Below are 16,314 nucleotides of genomic sequence, written 5' to 3'. Positions count from 1 at the left end.
AAACTAGTGTATATCAGTTGATATGACAAACTAGTATATATCAGTTGATATGACAAACTAGTGTATATCAGTTGATATGGCAAACTAGTGTATATCAAATGATATGACAAACTAGTGTATATCAGTTGATATGACAAACTAGTATATATCAGTTGATATGACAAACTAGTATATGTCAGTTGATATGGCAAACTAGTGTATATCAGTTGATATGACAAACTAGTATATATCAGTTGATATGACAAACTAGTATATATCAGTTGATATGACAAACTAGTGTATATCAGTTGATATGACAAACTAGTGTATATCAAATGATATGACAAACTAGTGTATATCAGTTGATATGACAAACTAGTATATATCAGTTGATATGACAAACTAGTATATATCAGTTGATATGGCAAACTAGTGTATATCAGTTGATATGGCAAACTAGTGTATATCAGTTGATATGACAAACTAGTGTATATCAGTTGATATGACAAACTAGTGTATATCAGTTGATATGGCAAACTAGTGTATATCAGTTGATATGACAAACTAGTGTGTATCAGTTGATATGACAAACTAGTGTATATCAGTTGATATGACAAACTAGTATATATCAGTTGATATGACAAACTAGTGTATATCAGTTGATATGACAAACTAGTGTATATCAGTTGATATGACAAACTAGTGTATATCAGTTGATATGACAAACTAGTGTATATCAGTTGATATGACAAACTAGTGTGTATCAGTTGATATGACAAACTAGTGTATATCAGTTGATATGACAAACTAGTATATATCAGTAAATATGGCAAACTAGTGTATATCAGTTGATATGGCAAACTAGTGTATATCAGTTGATATGACAAACTAGTGTATATCAGTTGATATGACAAACTAGTATATATCAGTTGATATGACAAACTAGTGTATATCAGTTGATATGGCAAACTAGTGTATATCAGTTGATATGACAAACTAGTGTGTATCAGTTGATATGACAAACTAGTGTATATCAGTTGATATGACAAACTAGTGTATATCAGTTGATATGGCAAACTAGTGTATATCAGTTGATATGACAAACTAGTATATATCAGTTGATATGACAAACTAGTATATATCAGTTGATATGGCAAACTAGTAGTAACATCTAATTTTCATTGGTAAACTAACTTGTCAACTAATTTGTATGGTATGTTTATAGGTACAAGTGTTGGTACAGTCATAGCCACAGATTCCGACTCAATCCGGGAAAACACTGTCATTCTTTACTACATCGTGGATGGAAATCATGATATGGCATTTAGAGTGGATGAACAAACTGGAGAAGTGAAAACAAACAAATTGTTAGATCGAGAACAACGAGCAGAATATGAACTTGAAATAGAAGCTAGGAACCTACCAATCAGTAGCAGTGTTGGATATAATAATACACTTAATGATTTTGCTACTGTAAGTTGCAACTCATAAATTGTACATTTGTTTAAAGTCTTGATGAACTTGATGATTTATTAGTATTGTAAAAAAATGAGAAAAATAGAAAGATAACTAGAATCTCAAAATTCAATTCTATAATTCTTCTAAATACTCTTTTGTAAATTGTATATTATATAATGTCAGTTGTATGTAATTAAAACTATTTTTACTGTTATTAATAGATGGTGGTTAACATCGAAGACATCAATGACGTTGCACCCATATTTACTAAAACTGTGTATACAAGGAGAGTATTAGAAAATGAACAAATTGGAACCTCCATCATCACAGTCACTGCTGTTGATTTGGATGAAGGCGATAATGGACGTGTTCGCTACAGTATCATAGGGGGTAATCACAATGGTAAGTAAGGAGTAACCTAAGGGGTCTTGTCACTACAAGTTGAAGACAAGTGACAAAGACTATTGTCCAACTGAATAAAGAAAAATATTGGGGCATAATATGATTGTACTTGCCCAGCATGATTTATGGAAATTGTGAAAAATAATTATGACTTTAAATGGTTTGACTTCTTTCTAGTACTGCAGAACCAATGAGTCAGATGTAGAAATATCATGATGTAAAACTGAACAACCAATGTACAAATTCCATATTAGTCTTTGTTGTTTTGACCAAACAAGAATGGAAATGCAATACAAAGCATTTCCTTATTGTCTTTAATCTTGACAGTTCTACTTCCAAATAAATCAGAATTTATCTAGCATCAATTGCTTCTACAACTAGTAACACTCAAGTACATGTAAACCGATCACATGATTTGCTACAATTGAATCAATTATAGCATCTTTATCAACTGTAAAAGTATTCCAGTCTCTTTCATTTGATTTGATCATCAGTCCAGTATGTGGTATATGTAAATAATCATTGACTAGAGTGTAAACAATGTTAGCAGTTCAAAGCATAGACCCTCCACCATGTGGAGGGTCTGTGTTTAAAGTATGTAAATAGTCATTGACTAGAGTGTAAACAATGTTAGCAGTTCAAAGCATGTAAATAGTCAATGATTAGAGTGTAAAGATGGATGCCATAAAACATTGTCTAGATGTCATTAAGAGATAAATAGAATCATAGTTGTGGCAACTATATTCATTGTAATCATTTTGCTGTTTGTGAACAGAAAACGTACTTTACAAATTAACTATGGTAGAAATATGCTACATACTAGGCCTTTAATTAAAGCAATTGAAAGGGTATAATATTACAGTTAATGTGGGCACATTAAATGACTGATAAATACAGAAAGTTCTTTACTTTAGTGTTAGGGTTGTTTGTGACCTACAAGTTTCCAGAAACAAGCATTGGAAAGGTTGTTTTCTTGAGTGTTAGGGTTGTATGTGACTCACAAGTTACCAGAAACAGGCATTGGAAAAAGTTCTTTGACAGTACTGAAAATGTACAAACAGTGCTGTAACAGATTTACATGATGGCATCACACTCACAATACACATACAATTGTGATTTAATTACAAAGAGTAAGAATTTAGTTTCAGTCTATCTTGATTTTTCAGACCAATTCCAAATTGAGCAGGACTCTGGAGCTGTGATGTTAGCCAAGTTATTTCAAAGGAATATACAGATAGACTACCAGTATGAACTGATAGTACAGGCATCAGATTATGGCTCACCAACATTATCTAGTAATACCACTGTTGCCTTGAGAATAACAGATGTCAATGATAGAAAACCCATCTTTCTATTTCCAGTAGGCAATCAATCACTCTCTATACCAGAGGTTTGTCAAATGTTTTCAGTCATTTTATTAGAAGTAAAACTAAAGTGTTAAGCATTGATGTTTGGGCACTATACTTGCACCATAATGTACCACTAGTTATCTCGTTGTGAACACTATATCAACATCACTGTTGGATGAAACAGGGAAGATTCAAACACACAACTGCTGTAGTTTATTTGTGTTCACAGCCTCGCTGGATAAAAATAATGTAACATTTGTCGTATGTGTATGCTATCAGTGCCAGTATTTATTTATTTATTTATTTATTTATTTATTTATTTATGTATTTCATAACAGAAAAAAACTTTGTGTGAGAATGAGATGTAGGAAACATCATATCACCTGATTGAAACTCTATAGTAGTGAAACTGATTAGGTATAGTATAGTCAATAGTGCCCCTTTTCAAATATCCATACAGAGTAAGTTCTCAAGTTGTATATTAATGTAAGACTTTGTTTTCATTTTAGAACCATGAACCAGGTTTCTACATTGCACAGATCCAAGCTAATGATGGAGATCTTGGTGACAATGGTATTGTACGCTATGATTTCTTTAGAACTGAAGGCAACAATGAAGATTGGCAATATTTCTATATTGATGAAGTTAATGGAAACTTGTATACTACATTTAAAGCTGATAGAGAACTAAAAGCAGCCTATACGGTAAGGAATAATCTCAGAATGTCATAATATAAGCTCAAAAGGCAAAATCCTTTCATTTAAGGGTTTTGTTTTGATTGCTAAACTTCATGTGTGTAAATTGGGATATGCAATCATGATTTGTCATTTCCACCAACAATGAGATCCAACATATTTACTAGTGGGTATTATAAAACAGGTTAAGAAAAATGCATTTGTCTTTTTTGGTTTACTTGCAAACTGTTCTTAGCTGTAACATAACATTGCACCTTGAGGTTGTAACACAACATAGCACCTTGAGGCTGTAGCACAACATAGCACCTTGAGGCTGTAACACAACATAGCACCTTGAGGCTGTAGCACAACATAGCACCTTGAGGCTATAACACAACATTGCACCTTGAGGCAGTAGCACAACATTGCATCTTGAGGCTGTAGCACAACATTGCATCTTGAGGCTGTAGCACAACATTGCACCTTGAGGCTGTAGCACAACATTGCACCTTGAGGCTGTAGCACAACATTGCACCTTGAGGCTGTAACACAACATTGCACCATCACTTGCTAGGGACTTTAGTCAACCTCCTATCAGGATATAAAAGAGCTGATGATGAAATTTATGATATGGAATGGATAAAACTGTTACGGTAATCTCCACTACACACACAATGCCCTGTATCGATCATGTGAGAAGACAACTGTAATGTCATAGAAGGCATTCACCATCATTAAAATTATACTAGACTAGTTCTATCAAAGTTTTATGCAAGTGTTTTGACTTGTGTGAAATAGTAATAAACTCAGCTTGTGCCACTTTAAATATGACAAATGAATAATCCTCACACATATTTCATGTTTGTATATACTCTCTCTTAGATTGTGTTGTTAGCCAAGGATCTTGGTGAACCACAGTTTGAAACTACACAGACCGTGGTTATACATGTAGAGGATGAAGATGACAATGTTCCACTATTTCCAAACAGTAATGTAAGTTGATTATTTTCAATTCTATTTCTGTACACCCCTTGTTATAAGGTCCTAGCATTACTTTCAATTCTATTTCTGTACACCCCTTTTTATAAGGTTCCAGTATTACTATCAATTCTATTTCTGTACACCCCTTGTTATAAGGTCCTAGTATTACTATCAATTCTATTTCTGTACACCCCTTGTTATAAGGTCCTAGCATTACTTTCAATTCTATTTCTGTACACCCCTTGTTATAAGGTCCTAGCATTACTATCAATTCTATTTCTGTACACCCCTTGTTATAAGGTCCTAGCATTACTTTCAATTCTATTTCTGTACACCCCTTGTTATAAGGTCCTAGTATTACTATCAATTCTATTTCTGTACACCCCTTGTTATAAGGTCCTAGTATTACTATCAATTCTATTTCTGTACACCCCTTGTTATAAGGTCCTAGTATTACTATCAATTCTATTTCTGTACACCCCTTGTTATAAGGTCCTAGCATTACTTTCAATTCTATTTCTGTACACCCCTTGTTATAAGGTCCTAGCATTACTTTCAATTCTATTTCTGTACACCCCTTGTTATAAGGTCCTAGCATTACTATCAATTCTATTTCTGTACACCCCTTGTTATAAGGTCCTAGCATTACTTTCAATTCTATTTCTGTACACCCCTTGTTATAAGGTCCTAGCATTACTTTCAATTCTATTGTGTCATCCCTATAATGGCAATTTGTTGCTTTATATATTATTTCTTGAAATAGATTGCCCAAACTATGTCAATATTAGAACATTCAGCCAATGGCAGTGTAGTGGGTCATGTGATGCCAGCTGTTGACATGGATATGGGAGACAATGCCAAAATCTTTTACTTTATCATTGGTAAGTCTGATACATGGTTGCCTCTAAGTGGTGATTATTTAAGCTTTTAGAAAATGATAACATTTATCAATGTACATTATGTAAATCAGCAGTTCACTTTACTGAAACAGAATTTTTGCATATGATGAGTTACACTGGAAAAAAATCAAATGCCCTTATTGAGAATCAAACTAATTTACATTATAGTTGCTTCATTGAATAGTGTAGTTGTACATTCTATTATCATGTCAGCTTGTATGTTGACAAATAAAAAACATAAATATTAAACACTATATTGGTATACTGCATTCCATATAGTGTATGTGGGGCATACATATGATAGATAATCAACATATTGAAATCTGAGACTGTGAGTGGCTATTGTCAAACTGACCCATCTTCTTTGTCTATGTTTGATGACACATCAGTGTAGGTAGTGTGGCTGATAGTGATCGAAAGGTCCCAACTTTTCTCCCTGTTTACCACATTTGGTGATGAGGAAAACTGGGCATGCATTGGTGTACAGCATCTGTAGAGTTGTAGCTTGTGGTTTGAGTGAGTTTCCCAAAGTTCAGGAGGGAGGGGAGTGTGGTAAAGTCAGTGGAAGTTGGTCTGGGTAGCATGACTGGTAGTGCTAATACCAGTAGTCTGTCTAGTGAACAAATGTTCCTGAATCTGGCCAACTTCACACCTTGTTTACTACAATAGTATGTGTATATGAGGCATAAAGCAAATATTATTGTTTATACAAAAATTCTTGTTTTATACTTTCCTGCCAGATGGAAACCAAGATGGTTATTTCTACATTTTAAAGAACAATGGAACCATAATACAAATCAAGGAATTAGATAGAGAGAAAACTCAGCAGTTTGTACTGACAGTCAAAGCTACAAACGAGTCGCATTTCATGGAAGACTTGAATGGAAGACACAGAAGAGATGTTAACATAACTAATGATAATCTAAGTAATGATGGCAGTATCAAGAAAGTTGTTATTGAAGTGGCTGATATCAATGATAATGGACCAAGATTTAAAAAGAAAGAGTACACTGCAGGTAAGTCAAATAATAGGAGGTAACTTGTGTGATTCATCAGTTTGTTACACATTCTATCCATTATCCTGATCCTTGTATTCTGGGCAAGTCATTGCCAGAAAAATGTCATGTACTTTATTTTCTATATTTTGGAAATATTATTTTCAGTCAATTAATGAATTTTTCTGGTACAGGTCTGTCAGTGGATGCCAAGTATGAGTCGGAGCTAATCACCATGGTAGCAAGAGATGATGATTCTGGTAACAACAGTATAGTGGTCTACACGATCTTAAACAGCATTCACATTGATACAACTAATGACGGATCAGAACGTCCTGAGCCTGATGCATTTAAGATAGGCCGACTTGATGGCACAGTGCGTACAAATGAACTTTTCGTCACATTCTACCATGGTTATTTTCAGCTTGAAATACAAGCTGAAGATATCAGCCATCATAATGACTCTGCCATCATCAAGGTAAGTGTTATTTTTCAGATTCTCTGCGTGACATTTTTGAATAATTGTAAGATGTTGTATGTCCTTTGTTATCTATCAGTCCTCTGTATGAAGGGTTCAAATTTAAATATTGATCTAATCAAAACTGATCATACATATTAATTATTCTGTATTTTTGTTGAGGGTGATAAATAAGTGAAATCTACCTGAGTTCCCCTACATAATTTACTGGGTTCTTCTCTACAAAATATTTTACAAGAAATGGTATATGTGGGTTTTAACAGATTTTCCCCCTCTGTTGCCATGATTCCCAATTCTTAACCCTGCATAACTTGTTTTTTTTTAACTCTAGTATGTAAAAACATCCTAAAAATGGGATGCAAGTTTAAATGGTTTTCAAAACAGTTTACCAACAAATTTTTTATTTGTAATTCTGTTGGCCCATTAACCAAGTCAAAAACTGAAGGTTGTTACTGAGATGGTTCTTTCACAATCAGACTGAAATCAAAATAAATACTTGAAACAAAGAAATGTACTTTTTTTACACAGATTTATATGCTGAAAGACAATCAAAGAGTGAAGATAGTCTTTAACCATGATCCTGATACTGTCAAAGATTTCAAAGAACAGCTTATAAGGTATGTACAGCTAAAACAGGCAGTGTTTGCCAAAAAGACTATATGTAACATGTACATTTGTGATCAAAGTCGATAGTTTTGTTAGTTTAGGTGGTTGTTTCACTTGATAAATAACATCACTTTTACTGCTGAACACTGGAGAATCAAAACTCTCTTCAATCTCAGTCCTGCTATTGAGCAATATACAAACCTCAGCTTGCCAAACAATTGGCTTAAATATATATATATTATGTAGTCTTCTGTCAAACACTCCCTGTTTTAGCTGTATCAATATGTATGTTAGTTTGACATCAAATATGTTGTTGGACAGGTGTAAATTTACATACAAATAAGCACAATGTTCTCCAATTTCAGCTTTGCTGTCAGGACTGTTTTGTCACCCAACATCACTTAATTTTCCCATAGCATTTGTTGATTTTAAATTAGCCATTACAGTGGATGTACACTAAGGAGGATGGAAGTACCAGGATTTGTTGTCAAATCTCTGTGTATAGTGTATTTTTTGATGACAGCTTTTTCTGATTCTGTGAATAACTAATTATTTGTGATTGTTTGTTTGTCTACTGTAGTTTGATATCTAACGTGACTGGCGCCCTAATACATGTTGATGATATACAGTATCATATAAGTGATAGCAGTGATGTAGATTTTGGTAAAACCGATATGTTAATACATGCTGTAGATCCACATACCAATGCTATAATGGATGTCACTCATGTTATTCAGTAAGTCTACGTTTTTATACACTCTGTCAACAAAACCCACTTTTTTGTTGATATTAAAATGCCTGTGTTGGAGAAGGAATGGGATATGGTTATAATTATGATATTATGATAGTAGTTATTGGTGGGAGATGATGTTGATAGTATTGATGTTTTTTATGGACGTTACCATGATGATAACACTGGTTGTGTTGATGACAGTCTTGATGATGATAGTAATAAATGCATGCAATGTTGGAATTGGTGTGATGATGACGATTCTAGTAGTGGTATGGATGGTTCTATAGATTAACAACTCAAGTAAAACATTTGCATGATTTCCTACCATCATTTATAGTATCTATATCAAGTGTACAAGTATACTGTTTGAATTGATCCCAGTATGTGTTGTCTCTCATTGTAATCAATCTGTTAACAATATTAGCAGTTCAAAGCAAGTAAGATAGTCAATAATGTGAGTGGAAACAATGTTAGCAGTTCAAAGCAAGTAGATAGTCAATAATGTGAGTGTAAACGTAGATGTCCTAAACCATCGTCTAGATGTCATTGAGAGCTAAATATAATCAGACTTCTATCATTCACTGTAATCAGTTTGCTGTTTGTTAGCAGAAAACATACTTTACAAATTGACCCTGTTAGAAAGGCCACATCTATACTATGCAGCAGTATGCTTATGATTAAAGCAATTGGAAGAGTATTCTTTTAAACTTGATATGGACACAATAAATGAGTGTGGCACATATTGACAGAGAGAGCAGGAGTGTGCTTTAATTCAGAGTGTTGAACATAGAGAGTACTTTAATTTTGGCACCTGCAATAGAATTCTATCAGGTACCTCCTACTGTTTGTCATAAAATAATGACCACTCATTGACAATTTCTTGGTTGATGCCACAACTCCTACTCCACACGTTACACATATTATAGGCATGTGTGAGAATAAAGTGTCCATCTTATACTATTTTGACTCTCTAGCACGATGTAAAATACTGTTGCAGGTACCAAGAATTCAGTGTGAAGTTTTGTGATTTGTGTGATCTATACTTACTATTTTTGATTCCTTTGTCTATTTTACAGAATCATAGATGAAAACTATGCAAGTTTAGTCAACTTGTTTAAGATTTATAACGTTATAGAAATAGTGGTAAGTATGAATTCCATAAAATAGGGATTGTCTGACCAACATAATTTTGATGTACATGAATAGAGAAAATGAGTATAGAAAAACTATAGAGAAAATGTATATAGAAAAACTCACACTAGGGACTCATTTGAGGTGTAGTGTTTATTATAAAATATCACATCTATTACATTGTCAACTTGCTAATTTAGACTCTAAACGTATTTTCACTAGCAATGTTTGTGCAAAAATAAGTCAGTGTGATAATTGAAAATCTTGTTCACCAGTAAATTCTGAATAACCAAAGGTAGATTTATTTGAAATCAATATATTTACTAACAAATATGATGGAGCTATGAGTACACTGTAGTAAAAAAAATGGTTTATTTAACAAATGAATAGTGGAGACAAAATGTGAAAACTTTTTGTTCAGCTTAATTGTGTGCATCAAAATAAATGCTTGCACAGTATGTATATATTAACTGACTTATGTTAATTCATTGACAGCCTGCTATACCACCAAGAGTTGAGGAAGACATCTCATTGTTAGAAGCAGCACTGGTAACTATTGGTATATTACTCTTCATTGGTGTCTTCATCTATATTGTGTGTATATGCTGGATTAAATACAAGTAAGTTACAATATGATTTCTTATAAGGCCTAAAAGAAATTTGTTTGGTTCCGGTTACCTGATCATATCTAGTTTTTCATCATACCTATTTGAAAAAAAAATCACAAAAATTGTAAAGTCTTGCGAGAAATAGTGGAAACTGACATCAACTTAAAAAGACAGTATAAAACTGTACATCTGATGGGAAAAAACAACAAAAAATCTATTTATCCCACCTATTGTAAAATTGAGCGTAATCGGAACCACACAATTTTTTTTAGACCTAATAGCACTTTCCAACACATTACCCTGGGTGAAGAACATTACAATTTCAACCCAGCCCCAAACCAACAATATTTATATACATGTAGGTGTTACATGTATTGTTGTTTAGTTTGTCTTTACATTTACTACAATAGGAATACACATTGTTGAAGTTATGGTACAACTCAAATGTTGACTATAGACATTTGGGTGCTCACAATTAAATGAAATAAAACTTTTTGAACACTTGTACAGTGTATCATTTTGAGATCATACATGTAGCAATGTCCTGGTACAGTATAAATGAATGTAAGAAATTGTGAAAGAAATGGTAAAAGTAGCAGTCTAGCTAACACATTTTACTGCTATACAAACAATAACAAATACCTGTTCTGTGCACCCTAGTGTTTATAGGTGATATCATCAGTTTGATTTTCACTGTAAATTCAACGTCTATGACTTTTTGTAGTATTATGTGGAGACACAAACTATGAATCCAAATACATGTTATTTAACAACATCTACATGTATATAAACATTTTTGTTCCAGGTTAGTTTGAAACCACAAAGTTACAGCATAACAGCATAACTTTCTTAATGGGTATACGCAATCCCCACAACCATTGAGGCTTGCATGACACTGAAGTCCTCTGTGATATCAGGTTCCAAATTATACAGCTGGGTTGACTGGGGCATAGTCATAGTTCAAATCGTGACCATTCACAAACAAACAACCTGCTGATTCTGAGTCACTAGCATTCCAACCATTTGAACATAAGAACTCCAAAAGTTTTACATAGAAGAGAGAATTGGTATTATTGTGGCTAGACCTCTTATATGAATTAATCAATGGAATTTATTGCATGTGAATTCCATACAGACCCATGAAGAACACTGAATGACTTTCATGTATCCCTCACACAAAATCTTTTACGATTGTTGGTAATCAACAATACATTGTCAAAAATGTTAGTTCATTATGTAGGCTGCCATTTCAAACTGTAATGTATGCAAAGCTACAACTTCTAAAAAAAATGGTCTGTATAAAATATGGGCATGTTACATACATATAAATCACATCAGTGTATTCAAGGGTTTGTAATGAATTCAAATAAACTAATAGTCCTTAATAATTCAAGATAAAGTAAGTGGCCAATATTATAAATCAAATTTAGACTTTATTTATTTATAGGGACAGATTCCTAAATCAGATCATTGTTATTAATCAATTGCATAAACTTTTGATAAGTGAGTTACAGACACCAATTTAAAGGAACTTGTGAATCAACTTTTACTAAAAAAATTAGTTTTTTTTTTTACAGGCACAGAAGTAAACTTGAAGCCATAGCTACATTTTCGTATGGTGCTTCAACATCAGATTTATTACGTGATTCTAGCTATCAGGGGTAAGTTAACATTAGATTTATTACGTGATTCTATTACGTGGCTTTATATAGGATATGTGTGCTTTGTTATACATGTAGTTGATGACTGTGCCAAATTATATTGAATTTGAAGATTACATTCTTAATATTACCGAAATCGCTCTTTTTAAACTAAATAATATGCCAACAGATATGTTTGCATTCTTTAGATATGACTTAATTACTGATAATTATCAATTATGCTAGTTACTCATTAACACTTAAAAAACTAGGACATGTGTGCTTTGTTATGATTGATATATGTACCAAATGTTGTAGAAGTTGAAGTATTTATTCTTTAGATATAGCTTAATTACTGAAAATCATTAATTATGCAAATTTCTCATTTAAGACTATAAGCTATGCGAACAAGCATTATAACACATAAGTGCTTTGTTATGTTTAATGTATGTACCAATTACATTGAATATGAAATATACATTCATAACATATAGTCTAAGTAATTACCGAAAATGATCAACTAAAACTATAGGCTACATGTATATACCAAATTATATTGTATTTGAAACTTGCATTCTTAAGATACAGCCTAATTAAGTTTCATTGGATGTATAGCGATTTTCATTACAATTTTTTAGATATCGTGTCCATAGACACATACACTCCATTACAGGAGGTAAAAATGGATTATCACATACTGAATCTGGTAGCTGGTTTGTAAGCACTGTTTCCTTGATATTCAAGGATTGTTCTTGGCATGAAAGAATATTTGCAATCTAGGACAAGTAAATCATTTGTGTATATGTGTTCTGTTAATGTCAAAAAAGTTTAGGAAGTCTTCAAGTACTTTTAGACATAATTGATAATTTGGAGACTTACATGTGCCCATACATAGATAGTCAGGGTGCCAAGCCTGAAATTGTGAAGTACAATTTTTGGCAGTGTATTGGGTTAGAGTAACATCTTATAGCCTTCAGAAAACTGATGTTGCCCCTCTGGATTCTATTGCGCAAACTCACAGGAGACGGTTTCCATGGTAACATTGACCTTATTTTGAATGATGCTAAAATATTAAAAATGACATATCCCGTGCCCCAGAAATGGTATAATCATAATTAAAGTATATGTATATATATTTGAGGGGACAGGGAACTCAGTGATCACATGACCTCTTCGATTCAAGGTCATCTTAATTTGTTGAACTTTTCAGTATACTCCACCATCAGATATGACTTGTGAAGCTGTAAGTCGGTCAGAAAATAGCCAAATATACAATCTGAAAAACAGTATATATGAAGTTGCTTTGTAGTAAAAAACTTACCAAGACAACTGCTATCAGTATCCCCAATTATACAACGTGTTAATATACTAATCTAAAAATGCTATTGATATGATGTAACTGTTTGTATATAGGGTTTTGGGGGACAAGCAATTCACTGATTACATGATCATTTCGATTCAAGGTCATTGTCAAAATTCAAAGCCATCTTATTTTTTTTTTATTATTAAAACACTGTCAGAATCTTTTCTATAGCTAACATCAGACATGATCTTTACAGATGAAAATCATTCAGGGAAAATACAGCAGATAGCCATATGCGGAGTTGTATTTATTACAAACTTCTGTTACCAAGACAACTGGTATCAAGATCACCAAAATATGAAAGTACTAAAGATATGATGCAAATGTCTATATATAGGTTTTAGGGGACGGGCAACTCACCTATCACATGATCTTTTCGATCTAAGGTCAGGGTCATAGTCTAATTACAAGGACACCGCAATATTTTCACTTTTTAATCAAAACATTCACAGGTGTTTTCCCTAACTACCACCAAGACATAATGTGTAAGCCTGTATAGTGGTACAAAATTCTGTTCCCACGACAACTGGTATTGAGATCAGTGATTATACCAAAATATGAAAATACTGAATATCTCATGGTCCCAAAGTGCTATAGATATGATGGAAGTGTCCATATATTGCTTTTAGAGGATGGGCAACTCACTTATCACATGATCTTTTTGATCCAAGTATAAGGTCACCTCAATTTTCACTTTTATGGAAAAACCTACAGTAGTTTTTTGCTATAAACTACTGCAGACATGACCTGTAAGGCTGCAAATCAGATAGCAAATTATATAGTCTGTCATAAATTTTGTAGCCAAGGTATGTTTAGGGTAAGTTTACTATGGTATAAGGTAATTGTCTAGAAATGGGTTCGAGAAAGGAATGACACCTGTACAACTAAGTACTATAGAGACAGCTACTCATACTTTATTGACACCTAACAAAAAAAAACGTGCCTACATCCCATACATATTGGCTCAAATTTGATATTTACCTTTATTTGATTGGTCAATATGAAGAGAAAGGATTGGTTAGTAGAGATTATTTGAATTTGACATTAACTAATTTGACATAACTTGATTGGTTTTGTAAATTTCATTCCCAATACTTACACCTGTACTTACAAAAGTTTGTAACCAGGACTAAATTCGAGATACAGAATCATGCAAAAAACGAGAATGGTGTATATCTCAAGGTCTCAAAGTGCTATAGATATGATGCAAGTGTCTGTACATATGTCTTAGTGGACTGGCTACTCAGTGATACATACGTTTTAGATAATGGGTTATCATATGGCATTTTTAAAGGATTTTTGGCAATACTTCAAGCATATTTCTTTGAATCATATTGATAATTTTGTCTGCTGTGTTTAGTAGATTTCTTCCCTTGATGTAATAAGTCGTTTCTGAGATATGTTTGTCTCTTTATTTACCCATACTGGATGATTAATTTCAAGTTTAGTTGTGATTCCTCTTCTATGTTGAGTTTGTAGCCATTTAAGCAATGATATCTGATAGGATTCTTCCTCAGTGGTAATGTGCCAGCACTGAACATTTTCATATTACTGTATGAACCACCCCCATGAAATGCCTGCCCTCATACCTACAATGTCACGTAACCAATGTGTAGCCCATCCCTCAAAACCAATTGTATCATACTGACATATGGCTCTTCCAGACACCAAGATATACAGCATTAAAATGTTCCAGAATTATTCAAGATATCAAATTTGTTGACCTGGTAATTTCAAAGCAACTTACAATAGATTTTTGTCATAATCTTTCTATTATGACCTCTTTGAATCATATAACGTTTATGTTTTAATTGTAATTATTGTAATGTTTCGGTGATTTGTTGATAAAAACTGAAAAATTATGATGACTTTGGATCAAAATGATCATGTATTCACTGAGTTGCCCGTCCCCTAAAACCTATGTACAGACACTTCCGTCATATCTATAGCACTTGGGACCTTGAGATCTTAAGTATTGCCATATATTTCATAATTGCGGATCTAGATATCAGTTGTTTTGGTAACAGGATTTTGTAATAAAGCATCTCCAAAAAGGCTTTTTACTGTATTTTTTCTGAAAGACTACATATATCATTTGCTATTTTATGACTGATTTCAGCCATAACAACTATGCCTGAAGTTAGTTACAACTTTCCACCAGAGTTTTAGTAAGACTATAGAAAAAATAAGATAACCTTGAATTTTGACTATGTAAGATCGGAAGGTCATGTGATCAATAAGTTGCCCATCACCCCAAACATATATATACAGACTTTGATTATAATTATAGCACTTCTGGAGCCAGAAATATGACGTTTTTTAATGTTTAACATCCTTCTAAATAATGTCACTGTTACCATGGAAACTGCCTCCTGTGAGTTTGCACAAGAGAATCCAGAGGGGCAACATCAGTGTTTTCTGAAGGCCCAGATATTACTCTAGCCAAATGTCATGTCAAAAATTGTACTTCAAACCATGTAAGGTAACTTTTGTTTTACGCCACTTTTTGGACCTTGGTGTCCTGACTAGAGTATCGATACTGTTACTATTACAGTGTTGTACCTTATATCAGGAAGTGAGACATAGTAAGTAATTTTATGTACAACTTACCTTACAGATCCAATCCTCTGTGGATAGATAACTACAGTTGGGTCAGTGATTGGCCGGACGGAATGTCTCACTTTGAAAGAGAGTATGAAGCTCAGGTAAGCTGCTGCAGGTCTTTGTTTGGTCACTTAGCAAAACAAACGTTATTACCAGTTTCTATGTTGAGGGCGCTATACCTTGTCACTGGCACTGTAGAGTACAGACTGAAAAACTAAGGGACGATTGCAAAATGTCACACAATAAACAAACATTCACTGGTCTGACATTGACATGTTTATATATGATGTAAAACCATGGTGAAAATTGCAGCAGTCACACCTACGTTAAAGTACTAATCAGAAACCTAGCTCTGTATTGTCAAATTAGCACTGAATTTTAATCAACTAGTCAACATCTTGGCAGTAAATAACA

The 16,314-nt window shown here is 33.2% G+C and overlaps 1 protein-coding gene across 1 annotated transcript in view; it reads left to right on the top strand.

The window, feature by feature from the left end:
- Window positions 1-16,314, top strand: part of LOC144452367 (cadherin-23-like) — a 105,977-nt gene that overhangs the window by 85,905 nt on the left and 3,758 nt on the right. The window contains exons 52-65 of the mRNA XM_078143460.1: window positions 1,205-1,452; window positions 1,659-1,839; window positions 3,006-3,229; window positions 3,698-3,892; window positions 4,745-4,855; window positions 5,607-5,724; window positions 6,483-6,758; window positions 6,932-7,215; window positions 7,744-7,832; window positions 8,402-8,557; window positions 9,631-9,697; window positions 10,181-10,305; window positions 11,871-11,954; window positions 15,914-16,001. Coding sequence (XP_077999586.1) covers window positions 1,205-1,452; window positions 1,659-1,839; window positions 3,006-3,229; window positions 3,698-3,892; window positions 4,745-4,855; window positions 5,607-5,724; window positions 6,483-6,758; window positions 6,932-7,215; window positions 7,744-7,832; window positions 8,402-8,557; window positions 9,631-9,697; window positions 10,181-10,305; window positions 11,871-11,954; window positions 15,914-16,001 — 2,246 coding nt within the window. The remainder of the gene's footprint in view (window positions 1-1,204; window positions 1,453-1,658; window positions 1,840-3,005; window positions 3,230-3,697; window positions 3,893-4,744; window positions 4,856-5,606; window positions 5,725-6,482; window positions 6,759-6,931; window positions 7,216-7,743; window positions 7,833-8,401; window positions 8,558-9,630; window positions 9,698-10,180; window positions 10,306-11,870; window positions 11,955-15,913; window positions 16,002-16,314) is intronic.

Source organism: Glandiceps talaboti, chromosome 22, assembly GCF_964340395.1.
Source record: "Glandiceps talaboti chromosome 22, keGlaTala1.1, whole genome shotgun sequence".
In the NCBI taxonomy this organism is placed as follows: Eukaryota; Metazoa; Hemichordata; class Enteropneusta; family Spengelidae; genus Glandiceps; species Glandiceps talaboti.
The sequence above is the reverse complement of the archived record's forward strand: the minus strand, read 5'-3'. Positions and strand labels throughout refer to the sequence as shown.